At 33.1% G+C, this 17,576-nt stretch overlaps 1 protein-coding gene across 1 annotated transcript in view; it reads right to left on the bottom strand.

Annotated features, from left to right (window-relative positions):
• Window positions 1-12,873: 12,873 nt before the first annotated feature.
• Window positions 12,874-17,576, bottom strand: part of CDH18 (cadherin 18) — a 298,495-nt gene continuing 293,792 nt past the window's right edge. The window contains exon 11 of the mRNA XM_049768384.1: window positions 12,874-13,630. Within this exon, the coding sequence (XP_049624341.1) occupies window positions 13,140-13,630 (491 nt within the window). The 3' untranslated portion in view covers window positions 12,874-13,139. The remainder of the gene's footprint in view (window positions 13,631-17,576) is intronic.

Below are 17,576 nucleotides of genomic sequence, written 5' to 3'. Positions count from 1 at the left end.
AGAAAATAGAAAGGGAATGCTAGTTTGCTTGAATGTGTTCGATGAGTAGGGCCTGTAGTTTAAGTCTGTAGGTTACAGTTGCTGCTTCGGTGGTCTGACTGGTCACGTGCTTCAATTCCTAAAAGAAGGTATAACCTAGAGATAAAGTGTATGTTAAAGAGTTTTCTCGGGACAATCTTGTAGTGCAAGCTGGGTATGGTATCTCCTGTGACTGAGCCCCGGGCTGCCATCTTAGTTTGTCCACCCTTTGTATCCAAGAAAGCCTGTGGACAGAAAAGCTGAGAGGTTATTTTAAATATAGTAAGATAAAGGCATTAAAACATATGGGATATTTCCATTGGAGTCAGTGATTTCCCGTGGTATTTTTTACCTGTGATCCTGTATACAATCTCTAAGGGATTATTATGTGTCTTTGTTGTAGAAGGCTGATTACATACCTGTTCTCTTTATGCTGCTGTTTCTGGTGTTGCTGGATTCTTTGTGGTATAATGTGTAGTCAAGAGTTTTTGTTGTTCCTTTTTCATGTATTTTGAGCACTGCTCCCAAGTATATGTTGATTATTAGAGTGTTTGGAGTTTCTACCCTGTTAAACCCTGTTATTTGATTGTTGAGTATTAGTTGTGTATAATTTGTATGTTCTAGGGTGCTTCAGAATAGTGCTATCATTCTGTGTTTATCTTTTGTCTTCTGACTTACTTCGTTTAACATAACATGTTCTAAGTCCATTTACGTTGCTGCAGTCTGTGATTGTATCATTTCTGACTGCCATGTAGTATTACGTTGTGTATAGATACCACATCTTAATGATCCATTCATCTGTTGTTGGACATCGAGGTTGGTTCCAAGACTTGGCTATTATACTGAGTGCTGTGATAAATAATGGGGTGCACACGTATTTTGGAATGAATGTCCTTCCAACTTGGTGGTATATACCTAGGAGAGCAATTGTTGGGTCGAATGGCAGCTCAATTCTGAGTTCTTTGAGTACTCTCCAGACAGTTCTCCATAGGTGTTGGACTAGGAGGCATTCCCACCAGCAGTGGATGAGAGTGCCTTTCATACCGCATCCCCGCCAACACAGATTGTTCCCATTATTTTTGATGTGAGCCATCCACACTGTTGTAAAGTGATATATCATTGCTGTCTTGATTTGAATCATCCTGATGATGAGTGAAGGTGAGCATGTTTTCATGTGTTTTTTGGCCATCCTTCTGTCTTCCTCAGAGAAGTGTCTATTCATTTCATCTCCCCTTTTTTTATGGCTTTATTTGGTTTTGGGGGGGCTCAGCTTTCTGAGTGCTTTGTATGTTCTAGATATTAGCCCTTTATCTGATATGTCGAGTGAAAAGATATTTTCCCATTCTTTAACTGTCTTCTTGTGTTAAGTAAGGTTTCTTTCGCCATGCAGAAGCTTTTTAGTTTGATGTAGTCCCATTTGTTTATGTTTGATGCTAAAGTTTTTGCCATTGGTACTCCATCCTCAAAGACCTTTTTGATATATAGGTCTTCGAGTGTTCTGCCTATTATTTTTTTTATCTTCATTTATTTTTTATTTTCATTTACCTATCTACTTTTTGTCGATTTCTTTGTTTTGGTGTGGTTATTGAAATTGTTCTCCCATTTATACTTTTTTTTTCTCTTCTTTTTTTATGTGCTCTGCCATGTTTCTTATCTCAAGACCATGTTTTTGTTTTGTTTTGTTTTGTTTTTGTGGTGCTTATCGTTGTTGTTGGAATCCTCACTGAATATTTGACACTTCTTTTTGTAGTGCTGGGGTGTTTCACCTTCTTTTTCTCCTTTGTCTCTCAAACCGATGATGAGAGCCTCTAGAAGGATTCCGCCCATTTTTGGCGCATTAGATTTTTTACCCCAGTTTATTACTTTTCTCTTCTTCAAACAAAACCACATAACTTGAACTAGATAGTCCTGCCTCCCAGTTAGAGGGGGAAATAAGGGAGACACCAAGACCAAACAGGTGCAAGACTACTAAGTAGTAAGCTAGGTACAGAGAGGACCACATATTCTAGCAGCCCCGGGGATGAAGGAGGAGGATATGGGAGGTAGGATGAAAATGGAGGTGTAGGGAAGACAAATCAGTGATGGGAATCCCCCCTGATTTTATGTAAATATGTACCTAAAGTATTATTGTCAATAATATGTAAGCCACTATGATCAAAATAAAAATTATATTAATAAAAGAAATAAAGACTATATGACCCGTAAAAAAAAGAAATATCACCAAATGGATTTATAAATGAGAAAAGTGTTGTTTGAATATTGAAAGAGTAGATATTGCAATGCCTGTGTTTAGAAAATACAAACTTCTACATAGTTCTAAAATATTTTGAAAATCAGGGGCCGGGCGGTGGCGCAAGAGGTAAGGTGCCTGCCTTGCCTGCGCTGGCCTTGGACGGACCGCGGTTTGATCCCCCGGCGTCCCATATGGTCCCCCAAGCCAGGAGCAACTTCTGAGCGCATAGCCAGGAGTAACCCCTGAGCGTCACAGGGTGTGGCCCAAAAACCAAAAAAAAAAAAAAAAAGAAAATCAAAGAGAAAAAAAAATAAAAGAAGTCTGCAATTGTAAACTATATATCAAGCATAAAAACAACTTACTCTGAAATAGGAAACACATGTAAGAAACAAATTTAGGACATAGGGTACAGAAAATAAAATATGCTAGCAAACATATACAATAATGAAATAAATTATGAAAAAAATAAGATAAATAATAATATAGTAAAAATGCAACAAATGGGCCGAAGTGGTAGAGCAAGAGGTAGGGCATTTGCCTAGTACTCACTAACCTAGGAAGTCTGTGTTTTGATTTCCATTGTTCCTTATGGTTCCCCATGCCAGAAGCTGTTTTGGAGGGCTTAGCCAGGAGTAACTCCTGTGTGTCACTGGGTATAACACAAAAACCAAAAAAAAAAAAAAAAGCAACAAACAATGCAATAATATTTTTAGATACTGAAAGACTTCATGTGCTGGCTCTGTATAGAAAAATAGTCATTTTGTGTTTTGGTGTGTGTGTGTGTGTTTGCCAATCTGTAAAACATTCAAAAGCATCATTGCTATCCTCAAAACAAAAGACTAAAATAGCTGAATAAACTTAGACTATTTTTTCTTGGACATATACTTGAACATAAACCTCTGATGAAAACATCACACAGACTTCTGTAGAGATACAGAGATACACAATGGAATAGTCACTATATGCTTGCCTACACCACAGACATTGGGGATAGGAAGAAGGTGAGACATGTAAAGAATAATTTTGACAAGCTACCAGTCTAAGTGCAGACTAACTCAAGCCTTTTAAACCCTTGGGAAATCAATCTTGGGAAATTTCTAGTCCTGTGTTCTTTTCCTAATGGAGTCACATCACATCCTTTCTTGCAGTTAAGTGATGAGTATGATTCCCTCTGGCTCTAGGAGGGTGAGAAGAAATTAACAGCTGAGAAATAGACCATTCCTTGGAGCAAGGGAAAATCAACTAGGTTTAATCAGAACATTGCTTAGAGCAGGAGAATTAACTTGCTTCTTCACCTTGATTCGTCAGGTTTTAGCTAGGAGAAGGAAATAAACACTGGTGAAAAATATTAATGGCCACAATACAAAGGCTGACTAAAATACATAGATTTAATCAGGATGTTACTGTATCTAGAAGGCAACCAAAGGTACTGAGGGATTTTTGACCTCAAGACCTGTAGATTTAAACAGGGGACTAACGATCATTTGGTTGAATTTAGACAGGATTTTTGTTAAGGGCAGAGAAAGGAAGAGAGAAGAATGCTATTGAACACCCAAATTATGAAAGGTTCCAACTAAAGAGCAGTCCAGAAAAATCAGAAAACTTTCCCCTTGGTAATGTTTTAAAATAAGTATGTGGTGAACATTTCTTTCTTGTGTTTGAAGACTGGGGGTGATTAAAATTAGGGGAAGGATGCTGTGATGGTTATATCTTTGGTATTTGAGTATCAAAACTGCCCCCTAAGCCTAGCTCATTTAAGGTTAGGGTTAGGGTTAGGGTTAGGGTTAGGTATCAGCCAGAGGGCCATTGATTTATTATAGATACATTTCATTCATTTGGGTCATATTCTGAATCTGAATCTGGTCCTACTCTGTTCCTCTTTTGTCCCTTTAAATAGAACAGAGATTTATCTTATCTGCTAGGTTGTAGCTATAGGTAGAGAAGGGAGATAAGAAAATCCAAGTAAAAATTTTATTTTCTCTGTTTTTATTTTGTCAGGTTTATTTAACAACACACTGATTTGTCAACTTATTCAAAAGAAAACTCTGCTTTATAAAATAAAAATATTTATTCTTTAATAGATGACATAGGAAGACCATTAATGGAAGAAGACTCTAAAGGAATGTTTTTTTTGTTGTTGTTCAAGATCTTCTTACATATCAATGTTAATTTTTGATTTAAACTGGAGAGTAAAATATTGTCTTTTGGTAATATAAGTTTATCTTTGTGGGTATATTTAAGAAGAAGAAAACAAAATTTGAGATGCTGAATTATCTTTGAGTTCTCACATAATATCTCTTTAAATATTATCAAGCACTTTCCTATATTTGGCTATTTATTATATTTATTGTTTATTTATTATATCGTTTTGTTTATTAATTACCCTAAATTATCATGGTATTATTATAGCAATAGAGATTGAGAATTTTCCCCCAAAAGCATTCAGATATAAAGGGGATGTTTCCTTCATGTTTATGCTAATATGTTTAGTTCTCTTTAGTTTATTCTTCTTTAGAGGTTTTAGTAGAATATTTGTTTCATTTTATTTTATTTTGTTACTTTATTTTATTTTATTTTAGATGAAGTTGGGCCACACCAAGTGCTAACTTCTGAAACTATACTTGGGAATTTCTTTGGGCTATGCTCAGGGACCATACATGGTGCTGGTTATCTGCTTCTATCAACTATAGGCAAAGTGAACACCAGTACTATCTCTTCAGCCCAAGATTCTACAGATTTCCAAATATTAATACTCCAAACTTTTACTTAAAAGGCAGAAAAAATATATTTTATTTAAAAATCATAATTGCCAATAAATATGATTGGTTTTTGTAAATGTTCTGGAAGAGAAAACTGAAACAGTAAACAAAACGTAACTACAATGTGTTATGTGATTTTAATATATATTTGGTGCTATATATACTAATTCATTGTTAAAGGAAATTTTAATATGTATACAGAAATACAAATGTTCGCATCCTTTTCTAAATGATAAAAAGAAGAAAATATGTATTTGAGAACAACTTTGTCTATGTATAAAACATAATTTTTTTATTTTACTGTGTGGAAACTGCAGTTTTCATACCTATGATATATAACCTGTGCCACAGTTTTCTCACACCAGAAAATGGGCAAGATTAAAGAAGGAAAGTAGACCATAATAATACTGCTATGCATTTGCTCTGAACTTTACTCATTTCTGTGTTTCATCCACAAAACAAAACAAAACAAAACAAAAAACAGAAAAATACCACTCTTTGAGGTAAATGCAAAGACATTATTTCTATTTTAAATTGAAAGGGGATGTAAGCAATACATAAATTAATGTCCATATGGTAGTCTACTATTGCTGACTAAAGGTTCTAAATCTTAGCTTCTAAACATCAAGAATTTCCATTTTTCCTTTATCTAGGTTAGCTAGGTACACACACACACACACACACACACACACACACACACACACACGCATTCTATTGGTGCTTTTGTTATTATGTTATTACTCTTTTTACTCTAAGCATGAATTAGAAATCAAGAAAATAACTTTTATTCCAGGCAATTTTTTCCAACAAGAAATGTCACTTTTCTGTATAACTCCTTCTCTCCAGACATAATGGAATTGGTTAAATGCAGTTGAAAGTGGCAAAGTGGAAGAGATTGATATTGGTGAAAGACAGACAGAGGAATTATATTACAAAAAAATGTGAATTAAATTCAAACAAAGAAGCTATAACATTGTGTATAAACCTTAAGTAAAACATAAGATCAACAATCACTTATTGTATCATCTGATTGATATATTAATTGCCATTTAATGTAACTGTGTGATCCAGTGTGATTTTAGTATATATATTTAACTAGAAAAATAACATATCACTTGGTGACTAAATTTCTAATTTATTCAGTGTAAATTATGGAAAATACTTTTGTTTAAATCTTGAACAAGTGAAAGTATATTGATAAGTATCTTGATGTTTTGAAGTTATACCTTAAATATTGAAACTTGCAAAGTGCAATGAAAACATGCTTTATAGAATGAAACTGTCTTGATATCAACATAAGTTTAATGAATAAACAGTCATTGAGGGCATTTGAAATAAATTTCACATGAGCAAAAATTCCTCCCTTCAACTTCCATTAGTTTTTAAAAGAATGAAGACAGCATGACTGCCAGGAAGATAGGAAAGAGCACTTCAAGAAACATAAAATCAAACAACATCATGGAAAGACATCTCAAACTCACATGAACCTCTCACAGAATACTTTTCTGAATGCAATTTTCTTTTATTACTTTTTGGTGAGGAAAAGCATGATTAGGGGGAAAGGGAGAAAAATAGTGCTGAAAATCAAGTCTGATAACATCACTACTTTGTATCTCTGAAACACATTTTAAAAAATTTGTTCCCCAGATTTACATGAAATATAAAAATTGTTCTAATAGCATCGGCATCAGTTTTAAATGTTTTAAAAAGGGTAAGTGAATTTTAAAAAATGAAAAGTGAAACAGAAGACTTGAAGATGGGAATCTAGTTTTTATCTACTTGCAATAATTCAACATCTAAATATTCATGTTTCATAGTTTCCTTTAAAGATAAATTCAATGTATGTTTATATAAAATAAAAATTTAGTGTGGCATATTTTGTGTTAAGTATTAAAATAATTTATGAATATAACTAATATAGTATAACAAGACATCACTTTTGTCTTTGGTATTTGAAAATTAATATTTTTCAGTTCAAAACTATTTTTATATTTAAAACAGCATTTTTCAAAGACAAACACTTAAATCTATTTAGGAATGAATTTGTAAGAAGGAATGCTGTTTTATGGGACCAGAGCGATAGTGCAGCTATAGTCATTTGTATTGATTACAGCTGATCCAGGGCCTACCTCTGTTTCATCCTCGGTGTCCCATATGGTCCCCAAGCCAGGAACGATTTTTGAGCCCATAGCCAGAGTAATCCCTGAGGGTCAATGGGTGTCGCCCAAAAAAAAAAAAGAAAGAGAGAGAAAAAGAAGGAATGCTGTTCTTAAAAGTACCTCTTTCTCTTCAATTAATTTTTATTAGAATGACTAGGATGATGGAATTAGTTGATTTCAAGAGTAAAATCAAAAACTTATATTACTACTGTGGTTATTTTTCCTTCTCCAGATATAGTTCTCAAATAAGTAATAGTATGATATAATAAAATATCCTAATATTTCTCCACAAGTATATATACCTAACAATTCTTCTTTATATTTACCCAATTTAAGGACTCAGTTTAAAAATAGACATAACTTCCACTTTCTTTATAGAGGGAAATACAAGTACAGTGACATTAGTTAAGTCATTTTCACTTCATAATTTTCCATATATCCCTTTATGAACATTAATTTTCTTAGAGAAGAACCAAGTTTTGAATATTTACTTGATCTGTTCTCTATGCATTTGTATCGTTTTCTCTGTCCTTAGTACTTTGTTAGTCACTATTAATAAAGGTATAATGTGAACCTAACACATTCTCTAGTCTTGCATCTTCACCTACTTCAGAAAATTTTTCATCTTCTACTTTTTATTATGTTGTCTATCAATTTCATATGAAGGTAAACTTTGAAGTGAGACTAGTTTTATTCTTGATCACAATAAAACATTATTATCAAGGCTTTATTTTATTTATTTACTTGAAGGATTATAGTCTGAAAAGAGCAGTTTCTTGAATATGGGGTATATATAGAAAAACTAAATGAATGTTTAATTATATGAATTTATGTTTGAAGCTAAATCATTTTAAATGACATTAAAATTAATATAGATGAAATAAAGTAGAATTTTGAAGCATTTTTGACATAAGAAAAATTGATTTGATTAAATTATTAAATTTGATACTAGGATGCTTTGCTTATTTGTCTTTAAACAAATTTATTTCTATTGCTGGGCTGCAATAGGCTAAACCAGCTAATGGATCCACTTTATAAATGACACGTCTTCCGCAAGGGTATAATACCAAAAGTCCTTGAAATATTTCTTCTTTATTCACTATTACTTAAGTCTACAAATAAATCATTGCTAAAGTGAGTTTGATGCCTGTAGAATTGAAGGGCAAAAATTCTTTATTTCCACATACTGTATTTTCCGGCATATAAGACTACTTTTGAAACAAAAAAAGTCAACCGAAAATCGGGGGTCGTCTTATACGCTGAGTATATCCCAAAAATGTTTCAATATGCCGCTAAACGAAAATTGTCTGAATATTGCCACAAAACGAATTTTCCAACTTTATCATGCACCAATCATTGCAAGACTGCTTAGACTGCCTCTCTAACTCAGCCAATCCAAGCAAGCATTTTATGCATGCAAATTAGACAATGTTCTGTATCTGAATCTACACTGTAAAAAGCCTGCTCAGATTGGCCAGAGTCAGAGAGGAAGTCTATTACAATATAACCTTTGAACCTTTGCTTGTTGTGATTGGCTCACTGTGGTACAGTAGCACAGGAACAAATGCAGCACATGCAGCACAGGAACGTTCTGTCTGATACAGTGAATATAGGCCTAAACCTATGTTTTAACTGCAAAATTAGGGGTCGTCTTATACGCCGAAAAATACGGTACTTTTTAAAAAATGGATAAACATACTCATTTCTCAACAAAGAGCTTTTCTTACTATTCATATCAATCCATAAAGAAGACTTCATTTTTCTCTCTGATTTTTTCCCTCTATTTAAAATTAAAATTTTAGCATTATATTTATCCAAAAATACTTCTTCATTTAATTAGAAAATTTAATTTAAAAATTCCTATAATTAAAATGCCCAATCCTAAAGGTCAAGAAGATGTAAGTCACATATTTCCTAACAGTTTTTCTGAAAATAGTTTTTTTTTCTAAAAATTGAAAATCAAATAACTTAAATAAATGCTGTAAAATCTTTAACCTAAACATATACTCATTTTAGAAAAATAGGTGTTTTCCCATTTTCAGAAAAATTACATTTTTATTTTTTAAATTGTTGATTAAGCTCTAATTGCAATAGATAAAAATTTCATCTTCAATGTTTTAAGTTTACACACATTTAATGTTCTATCATCATATGTAGTTAACTCATACTTTCAAATGACTTGAATGTTTCTACCTTATTTTTGTTTCCCTTGCATATTTATCAAATTTTAGTCAAAATTAAATAATAGACTAAAATTTTAATTAGGTTAAATATGGTAGATTCAATGCTCCACACTCCTACACATACACCTAAATTTATCATAATATTCTAAGTCAAAACAATTATAAGTACTTAATAGATGCATTCCCCATAAACTCATTTTTAAACTTGATGTTTTATTCAGATAACTGTGTCTATTTTTTTTTCATTTTAAAAGTTTAACCTATTTTATAATTTTAATACTAGATTTATAACTTTAATATTTTTGGTAAATATTTAAAACATATATGTATTTATATGTATAATTATATATGCTTATGGAATGTAATTTCATTCAGAATATTTCTTTTTTTATTTTTTGTTTTTGGGTCACACTCAGTGGCACTCAGGTTACTCTTGTCCCCAAGCTCAGACATCACTTCTGGCAGGTTCAGGGATACCATATGGAATGCGGAGAATGGAAATGAGGTCTGTCCTGGGTTGGCCTCGTGCAAGGCGAATGCCTTACTGCTGTGCTATCACTCCAGCCCCAAAATATTTCGTTTCTTATATAGAAGAATCATAACTGTTGTGAATCTTTATTGATAACTCCCTCTTTTATTGCCTCTTCAAATCTGGGCTTAAACATATTTTTTATAAAATAGTTTGTCATAACAATGTTTTTGGTGATGAGTCTTTAGAGATTTCTTCAAGACCTATTTATTTCCCAATAATTGAACAAAAATAATATTTTAAATTTACAAGTTTTTATAAGGAACAGCTTTCATAAAATTTTGACAACTGTTTATATTTTATTTAAAAGAGCACTCAGCAATTTTATCAGTTCTGTCTGTAGAAAGTTATTTTGATAGAAATAAACTGATTTCAAAATGACAGTTTTATTTTGGGATAAATAATAACATAGGCTTATAAAATGTGCGAATACTTAGTAGTGATTTCATATAGAAATACACACACATATCGCAAAGCTAGATTTCTGTAAATAATGCTTTGTCTTCTCTGCAAAACCTGCCTTGTAAATTCTGGGAACTTCCTTTTAAGGTAGACTAATTTTTAAGCAGAGATGGAGTATAGAATGAGTTCAGGCCATTTTCAGAGCATGTATTTATATATATATATTTGAAACTTAATTCAGCAAAAATATGAGACCAAATACATACTTATTATAATGATATAATTGCTTAATTTCAGAGCTCATATAAAAATAAGATCTGGAATGCTTTCATTAACAAAATTCCAAAATAAAGTCACACTGAAACAATATTTCAAGACTACGGAAACTCCATTTTACCTTCATCTTATATATGATACTTGTAGGAGGTAAACAATTCATTATTGTTTTAATGTGAGTTGGAAATAAGGTAGATCCGGGGTGAGTTTTTTTTTTTCTTCAAGATCAAGAATATGCAAATCATCAAAACCATTCATACACCAGTATCTTTAAAACTCTTTTGTAACTTGCAGCATGTATCTTAACATGTAAAGTAAATAAATACGTAAATCCACAAGTATTTCTCCCAAGATTTGAACCCGGAAGTATGATGGTCTTCTGCAACCTGACCCTCTTGGCCCTCGTTGCTGAGGAAAGTCAAATTAGTGATTTCTCTAAAGTAAATCCTTTCAGGGTTAACCATATCCAAATTTTCAGAATCAGCTCAGGTTATCTCCAAAAATTTACTCCCCAAAGTTTCCCTGAATACATTTTGTGATACAGTTTTATACCAAATGAACACCATTCTGATATTTTATTAACAATGATAATGCATCATTTGAAAATTTAAAATGTAAAAAACTTAAATTGCATTTTATTCTTCAGGTTTCAAACACAAATTGAGAGTGCTACAAATAAAATGTGGTTCCCATACCTCAAGAATGTCATACAATAATACAGAATCATTGAGAACAAAGGCAAATTTCAAAATTTCGCACTTAGATAGAATAAGACATAGAACATTGTAGACCTTTTAGGAACATAAGATCATAGTAACTTAATAACTTAAAAGAGCAGAGAAACACTTCCCCTAAAATGAATTTTGATTTTGTAGGTTTCAAAGTTTCAATGTATCTCACAAACAAAATTCTGGTCAGTTTTGAAGCATAGAACTGACATGCCATATCTTCTAATTTCAAAACCAATTGAATCAATGAAATATCAATGCTTTAAAAATAAAACCAATAAATTATAAAAAAGTAACTTATTGGGAAAATAACAAAATCATCAAACTTGCATATCGTATATTTAATAGTTACTTATTAATTATTTCTTTTCTTCACCATGGAAGATTTTATAAATTTTTCCTCAAAATAATATAATATTCAAAATGTATGATTATATTTTTATAAGCTAATAGAATTAGAAAATGAGTGTCTGCCGGTCTTTATATTACAGAGCATATTGCAGTGGACAACACATTTTTTATAGATGCTTCTCTTTCCCACACATTCCTCGAGGTATCTTGGAAATTTATTTGCCATCTCTGTTTTATAGTTTGATGCTTTGAAGCTCAGAGACTTTGGGGCATAAATTAAAGGATTATATATATTAATCTTCTGCTTTCCCTTCTTTTTTTGCTCATAGTCATATCAATTGCTGTAGATCCCAAATCTAAAAGGTAAATTAATTAACAGGATGGAGAAAGTCACATGGTGTGTATGGATAAATAAAAGCCAAGCATATCTATGAAATTGATGGACATTGAGGCTACTCTCTTTATACTACACTCATTTTTTTGCAAGGTGCATAATGGTTGCCTAAATTATCAATAAACGCATGAGACTGAAATACAAAATAATCACAGTTTGGTAAAAACTGATTTGGGCTGTAGAAATGATTAAACTAATAATTAAATTTGACTGAAATAAATTGGGGGGAAAAGGAACTGTGTTTTCTTCTGTATCACATAGGGTATGCAGAGAAAAATCTTGTTAGCTAATTTTTTTTTTCAAATAGGACCTTTCAGTGGTATCCTGGATTATTTGAGTATGCCTCAAAGTATTCATTCTCTCTAGTTTTTAAAAAGTAGGACTTCTTTTCAAATAAAACTATGGAGGGAGCAGGTGAGGAGGCAATGGTCTGAGCTCTTCAGATCAGTGCCCAGGAGGTGAACAGTTGCATAAAGTATTGTGCAAGCAGCAAATTCCCATGCCCCAAAGATCCTGTAAGGAGAAAAGAAGTGGGTAGGTCAAAGGAAAGTATTGGTGCCAACAAGCCAAGCAAGGACAGTAGTGTCCTGGTCTGTGGGAAATGTCTCCTTTAATTTCAACCCAGCATTAATGACATCTGTCACCAGAACTGAGTATGGATCTCAAGGGACTGCCCAGAACAATGAAGACCAGGTCATCATTACTTCCACAAATTCCATTTTGCAGTAAACCACCCTAATCAATCAAAATCTGAGGGACTTTTAGACCATTTTGTTTTCTTTTGCTCTGGAGGAAAATACAAACAAAAATATCACAAAATAAAGTATTGAGACAAATATCCTTGTTTGGCTTCATTCAGTTATTCTTTATCAAATAGTATCACAGACTTTATTGAGCAACTGAAAATATACACAAGGAACAGTAGCCGAATATGCTGAGTCCATGTCCTTCCAATGCAATAACCCAGTTTTGATCAGGAAAAGGGCACTTTGTTTTTTCTACAGTTGCTGGGTACAGTTTGCTCAGCTCCAAATCTGGTACCTCCAACGCATCTCTCCCTTGGCCATGGCTGAGGTTTCTTCTCCTATGGTGGTCGAGCATTGACCCCTAAGTTGTTCTTTCCGATTCTATTTCTCCATAGAGTTCAGCTAACTTTTTAAACTCAGGGCCCCAGTCTCCCAGATAGTGGTAGTCTTGGTCCGATTGCGTGGTGGCTGAGTCTAGGGAGCTGATGGACCCCGCTTCTGACCTCTGGCCCTCATAAGCATAAGTCTGCAGAGAGTCATAAGGAGGGACGCTGGGGTCCAGGTCGGCTTCTGCCAGTCTTTGCTTAATAAATTCCTGCACGTCTATACTCTCCAGAGTGGAGAATGCCTGGTGTCTGGGCGTCAGCTTCACTTCGGGTCTGATATCTCTTCGGTACTTGAGCTCTTCTGCCGCAGATGGGTTCCTCAGAGCGGTGATGTCAAAGGCTTCTGTGTCTTCCTCGCCACCCCCTTCATCATCATAGGTGACCACATTCTCCCGCACATCCTCCTCGGAAATGATCAAGGGCTCTTTTTTGCTGCGTCTCAGAGTGATGAAAAGTACCACGATGGCTGGAAAAGAGAAATGCAAAGAGTCACCATCTAGCCAAATCACCAAGGAAAGGCCAGTTTAGAGATGTGATTTTAGCCATTTCTAATCCATAATCCAGGGTATTGCTCAGGGTTCACCCTGTAGCACCAACTGACCTCTGCACTCTGGAGAAAGACATCATTATTTTACCAACGTCGAATACTGTAAAAATCAGTAAGTAAACTGTGTGTCTCTACAAAATCCTGGAAATCGCTCATGTTTGATAAAATACTAGAACAGCCTCATAGTTTGTTGGTCCATAGTTCTTGATCCTTGCTACAATATAAGAACCTATTTAGTGTTTCCTGGGAGGGAACAGAAGTTGAGAATATAAAACTCTTTCAACAAAATTGGAGTTAATATACCTATTGATATACATACACTCTGTCTTTCGAGGTAGATTCACTAAAGGGAGGTAAGTTTTCTTTAAAATAGGAACAAGGATTCCTGCGATAAACTCTTTCTTTGGGTAATTTTTTAGGAAGTCAAAGTTGTGGTACTTTCTATTGTTAAAGTTATTTTGTCTTTGATCCTTTGAAATATCATAAAATTAATCATTATATTAATCTTTTAAGTTAAAAATTGTTTAGTTTCAGTGGTCTCACTAAATAGTTTCAACATGTATTTTTTGACTTTTCATATGATAAAATGTTCTTACAATATATGCTGTATTTCATTCTCACAACAGAATTTCTGTTTTTATTGATTTTAAAATGAGGAAAGTGAGATTTTAGAAAGTTTGATGGTTAAATAGTATCAGATCTAAATCTCTTGGGCCCCTAAACCACAATAAATATGAGAATATTTCCATAGTCCTTTATTAATTAAAAATTCTGAAACTGGGGGCCGGATGGTGGCGCTAGAGGTAAGGTGCCTGCCTTGCCTGCGCTAGCCTTGGATGGACCGCGGTTCGATCCCCCAGCACCCCATACGGTCCCCCAAGCCAGGAGCAACTTCTGAGCGCATAGCCAGGAGTAACCCCTGAGCGTCACTGGGTGTGGCCCAAAAACCAAAAAAAAAAAAAAAAATTCTGAAACTGAATAAAAAGTGAATATATGGTTAAAAGTAGACTGTTCCAATAAGAGTGTATTGTGTCATAGACAGTATAAAAAGTACTACATACTCCATAGATGTGGCCAAACCCTTTCATGATTCCTATTATCTTATACAGTCTCGTGAGAAATGTCAGAAGAAAATCCTAAGTCAGAAATAGGACACAGGGAAATAAGATATGGAGTCAGAAATAAGCCCTGAACACAAACAAGCAAATAAACATAATAGAGCTGATTAATACTTAATCTCTCTATTCTCTCTCTTGTTCTCTCCTTCTCTCACTCGCTTACTCACTGCTCTTTCTTTCCCTTCTCTCTCCCTACAAAGTAAGTCTCCATGAATGGTGATTGCCTCATTAGATGTATTTTAACTATTAAATATTAATTTTAATTAATTACATTTTAAAATTAAATTTAAATTAATATTTAAATACTAAATAAGAAAATAAGCAATTGGTTGCTAAATATTCCTTGAGGAATCTTTTTAATAAATATTTGAAATAACAAGACAATATTACCAAAAATAGAAGGACCAAAATTATTTAAAGAAAATTGGACAGAATTAAATGTCATATAAACCTGATATAATGAAACTAAATTGTTCAAATATTTATTTCCACCCACTTTCTAATCTAGAAAACCATTCTGATTCAGAAAATTATCTCTTTTTACAATCTTGGAAAATAGTCCATGACAATGGAATAAATGTGGAGCTGAATAAATAGGGCTAATCTGGGATAATTGTATATGAATTGGGTTTGTTCCCAGGTGCCTCAAATATCCTTTGAGCACCACCAGGAGTGATCTTTGAGTGTGGTTCCAAAACTAAATTTTTGAAAAGGAAATAAACGGAATAAGTAATATTGAAACAATTTTATGCAAATAAAATCAATAGATTCTAATTTGTAAATTTTTATTTTATTTACTTATTTATTTTTGGAGCTACATTTAGCAGTGCTCCGATCACTTGGTTATGTGGTTCTAGGAATTTCCTACCCACTGTCTCATTGTTTTGGACCCTCAATGAACATCTTATTCTTGCCTAATATATTTAGTATATTTTGTTCTTTTTTCCAATCTTAGATGGAATTTTTCATTCTAGTTTCTTTTGGACCATATGAATGTTCACTGCACTTACTGGCATTTTTGATCAGGGATCATATTTGTTACCCAGAGATAAACCTTGATCCCAGCCGCATGCAAGCAGTGCATTATTTTACTGTACTATATCTATAGTTGAGACTGTTCACATAATACTATCCTTTTATTTAAGAAAATTAAAACACATTGAGTTGCATTAATCTATGCATAAAGACATCCAAAGGAAGTAACCATTTCTGGATGTTTTCTCAGATCACCTAATTATTACAATAGATGATCATTCAAGTATTTATAATAAAATGTATCTTCAATTTTTAAAAATGGATATTTTACACAGTTTTTATTATATTATGTTATGTACAGAATCAGGGGTGATTCCTGACTCTGTGCTAAGGAGCAAACCTAGTGATGACTGAGGAACTATATTAACACTAGGGAATCAAACCAGAATTTGTGACATGCAAGGAAAATGCCTTAATCCTTGTACTATCTCTCTACCCTTTAACTGATGTATTCCTCAAAAATTATAAGCTCACACATTAAAGTATTAAAGTATTATAAATGAGTAAAATCTAAATTGTTAGAATTTTGTTCAATAACTATAAGCACTTTTACAATGCCATCAAATTATGATTACATTATAAATGATTATCTTTTAAACTCAAGCTTAAAATATTTTACTACCTTTGGGAAAAACTATAAAAGCATATTTGAGTTTCAATAGATATTGAAAGCAAACATATCAAATCTCACCTTTGTTCTACTAGTCCTGAAATATAGCATAAAATTAGGAAATGTTCTCTTATCTACCCCTATAGAGAAAAACATTTTAACAAAATAATTAAAAAGAGGTACAGCTTCATAGAATGATGAAATGCTGCTGTGAATTGTACACCTTAAAGTGTTTCTGCAAATTAATATTTTGGATTTCTTTTTTTTTGGGGGGGGTTGGGTCACACTTCATAGTGCTCAGGGGTTAATCCTGGTTCTACACTCAGAAATCGCTTCTGGCAGGCCCCAGGAACCACATGGGATGCCGGGATTCTAACCACCATCCTTCTGCATCTAAGGCAAATGCCCTACTGCTGTGCTGTCTCTCAAGCCCCTGGATTGATTTCTAAAATTTTATTTTAGTAAGAAAAATTGTCATTAATGAAAACAAAAATCTAAATGAGAATGCCACTACCCTGCGATTTGTAGTTGAGTAGGAGTTCTCCAAGTATAAAGGTATATTACAATTATTGAGTATTAATCTTTTTGTAATAAGTTAGGAACCCTAGACGAATTAATGTTTGTGGTTTGAAATTTTTACTTTACATGGGCAATGTTTTTATTTTTAATTTTCTTTTTAATTTTAGAGACACAAAAGTAATACATGACTCTTTGAAGAAAATAGCAGCTGCAAACAATCAACAATCAATCAATAAAGACATAAACTTTGCAAGCTCTGAATTGCCAGTTTCTGTATTCAAAATGGAATTATTATGAAAGTGCCAGCTTCTGTGTCCTGTACACTAGTAAAAGTCTGCACACAAATGATTCAGTCCCTGCTACACTGCATCCCACTTTATGCTAAATAAACATGTTATTATTTGGTACTTGGTTTCTTTAACCTCTGAGCAACTTTGTTCAAGGCTCTGTATAATGGAATACATTTATTTTTCCCGTTGACTTCTTTCATCCTTCTTTTATGACTTCTTCATTGTCTTTGCCATCTATTCCTTCTTGACTTACTGAGTACATTTATTTGACCCACTTCAGTTTCCATCTCCTC

Source organism: Suncus etruscus, chromosome 2 (assembly GCF_024139225.1).
Source record: "Suncus etruscus isolate mSunEtr1 chromosome 2, mSunEtr1.pri.cur, whole genome shotgun sequence".
Classification (NCBI taxonomy): domain Eukaryota; kingdom Metazoa; phylum Chordata; class Mammalia; order Eulipotyphla; family Soricidae; genus Suncus; species Suncus etruscus.
This window is presented reverse-complemented; position numbering and strand designations above follow the sequence as displayed.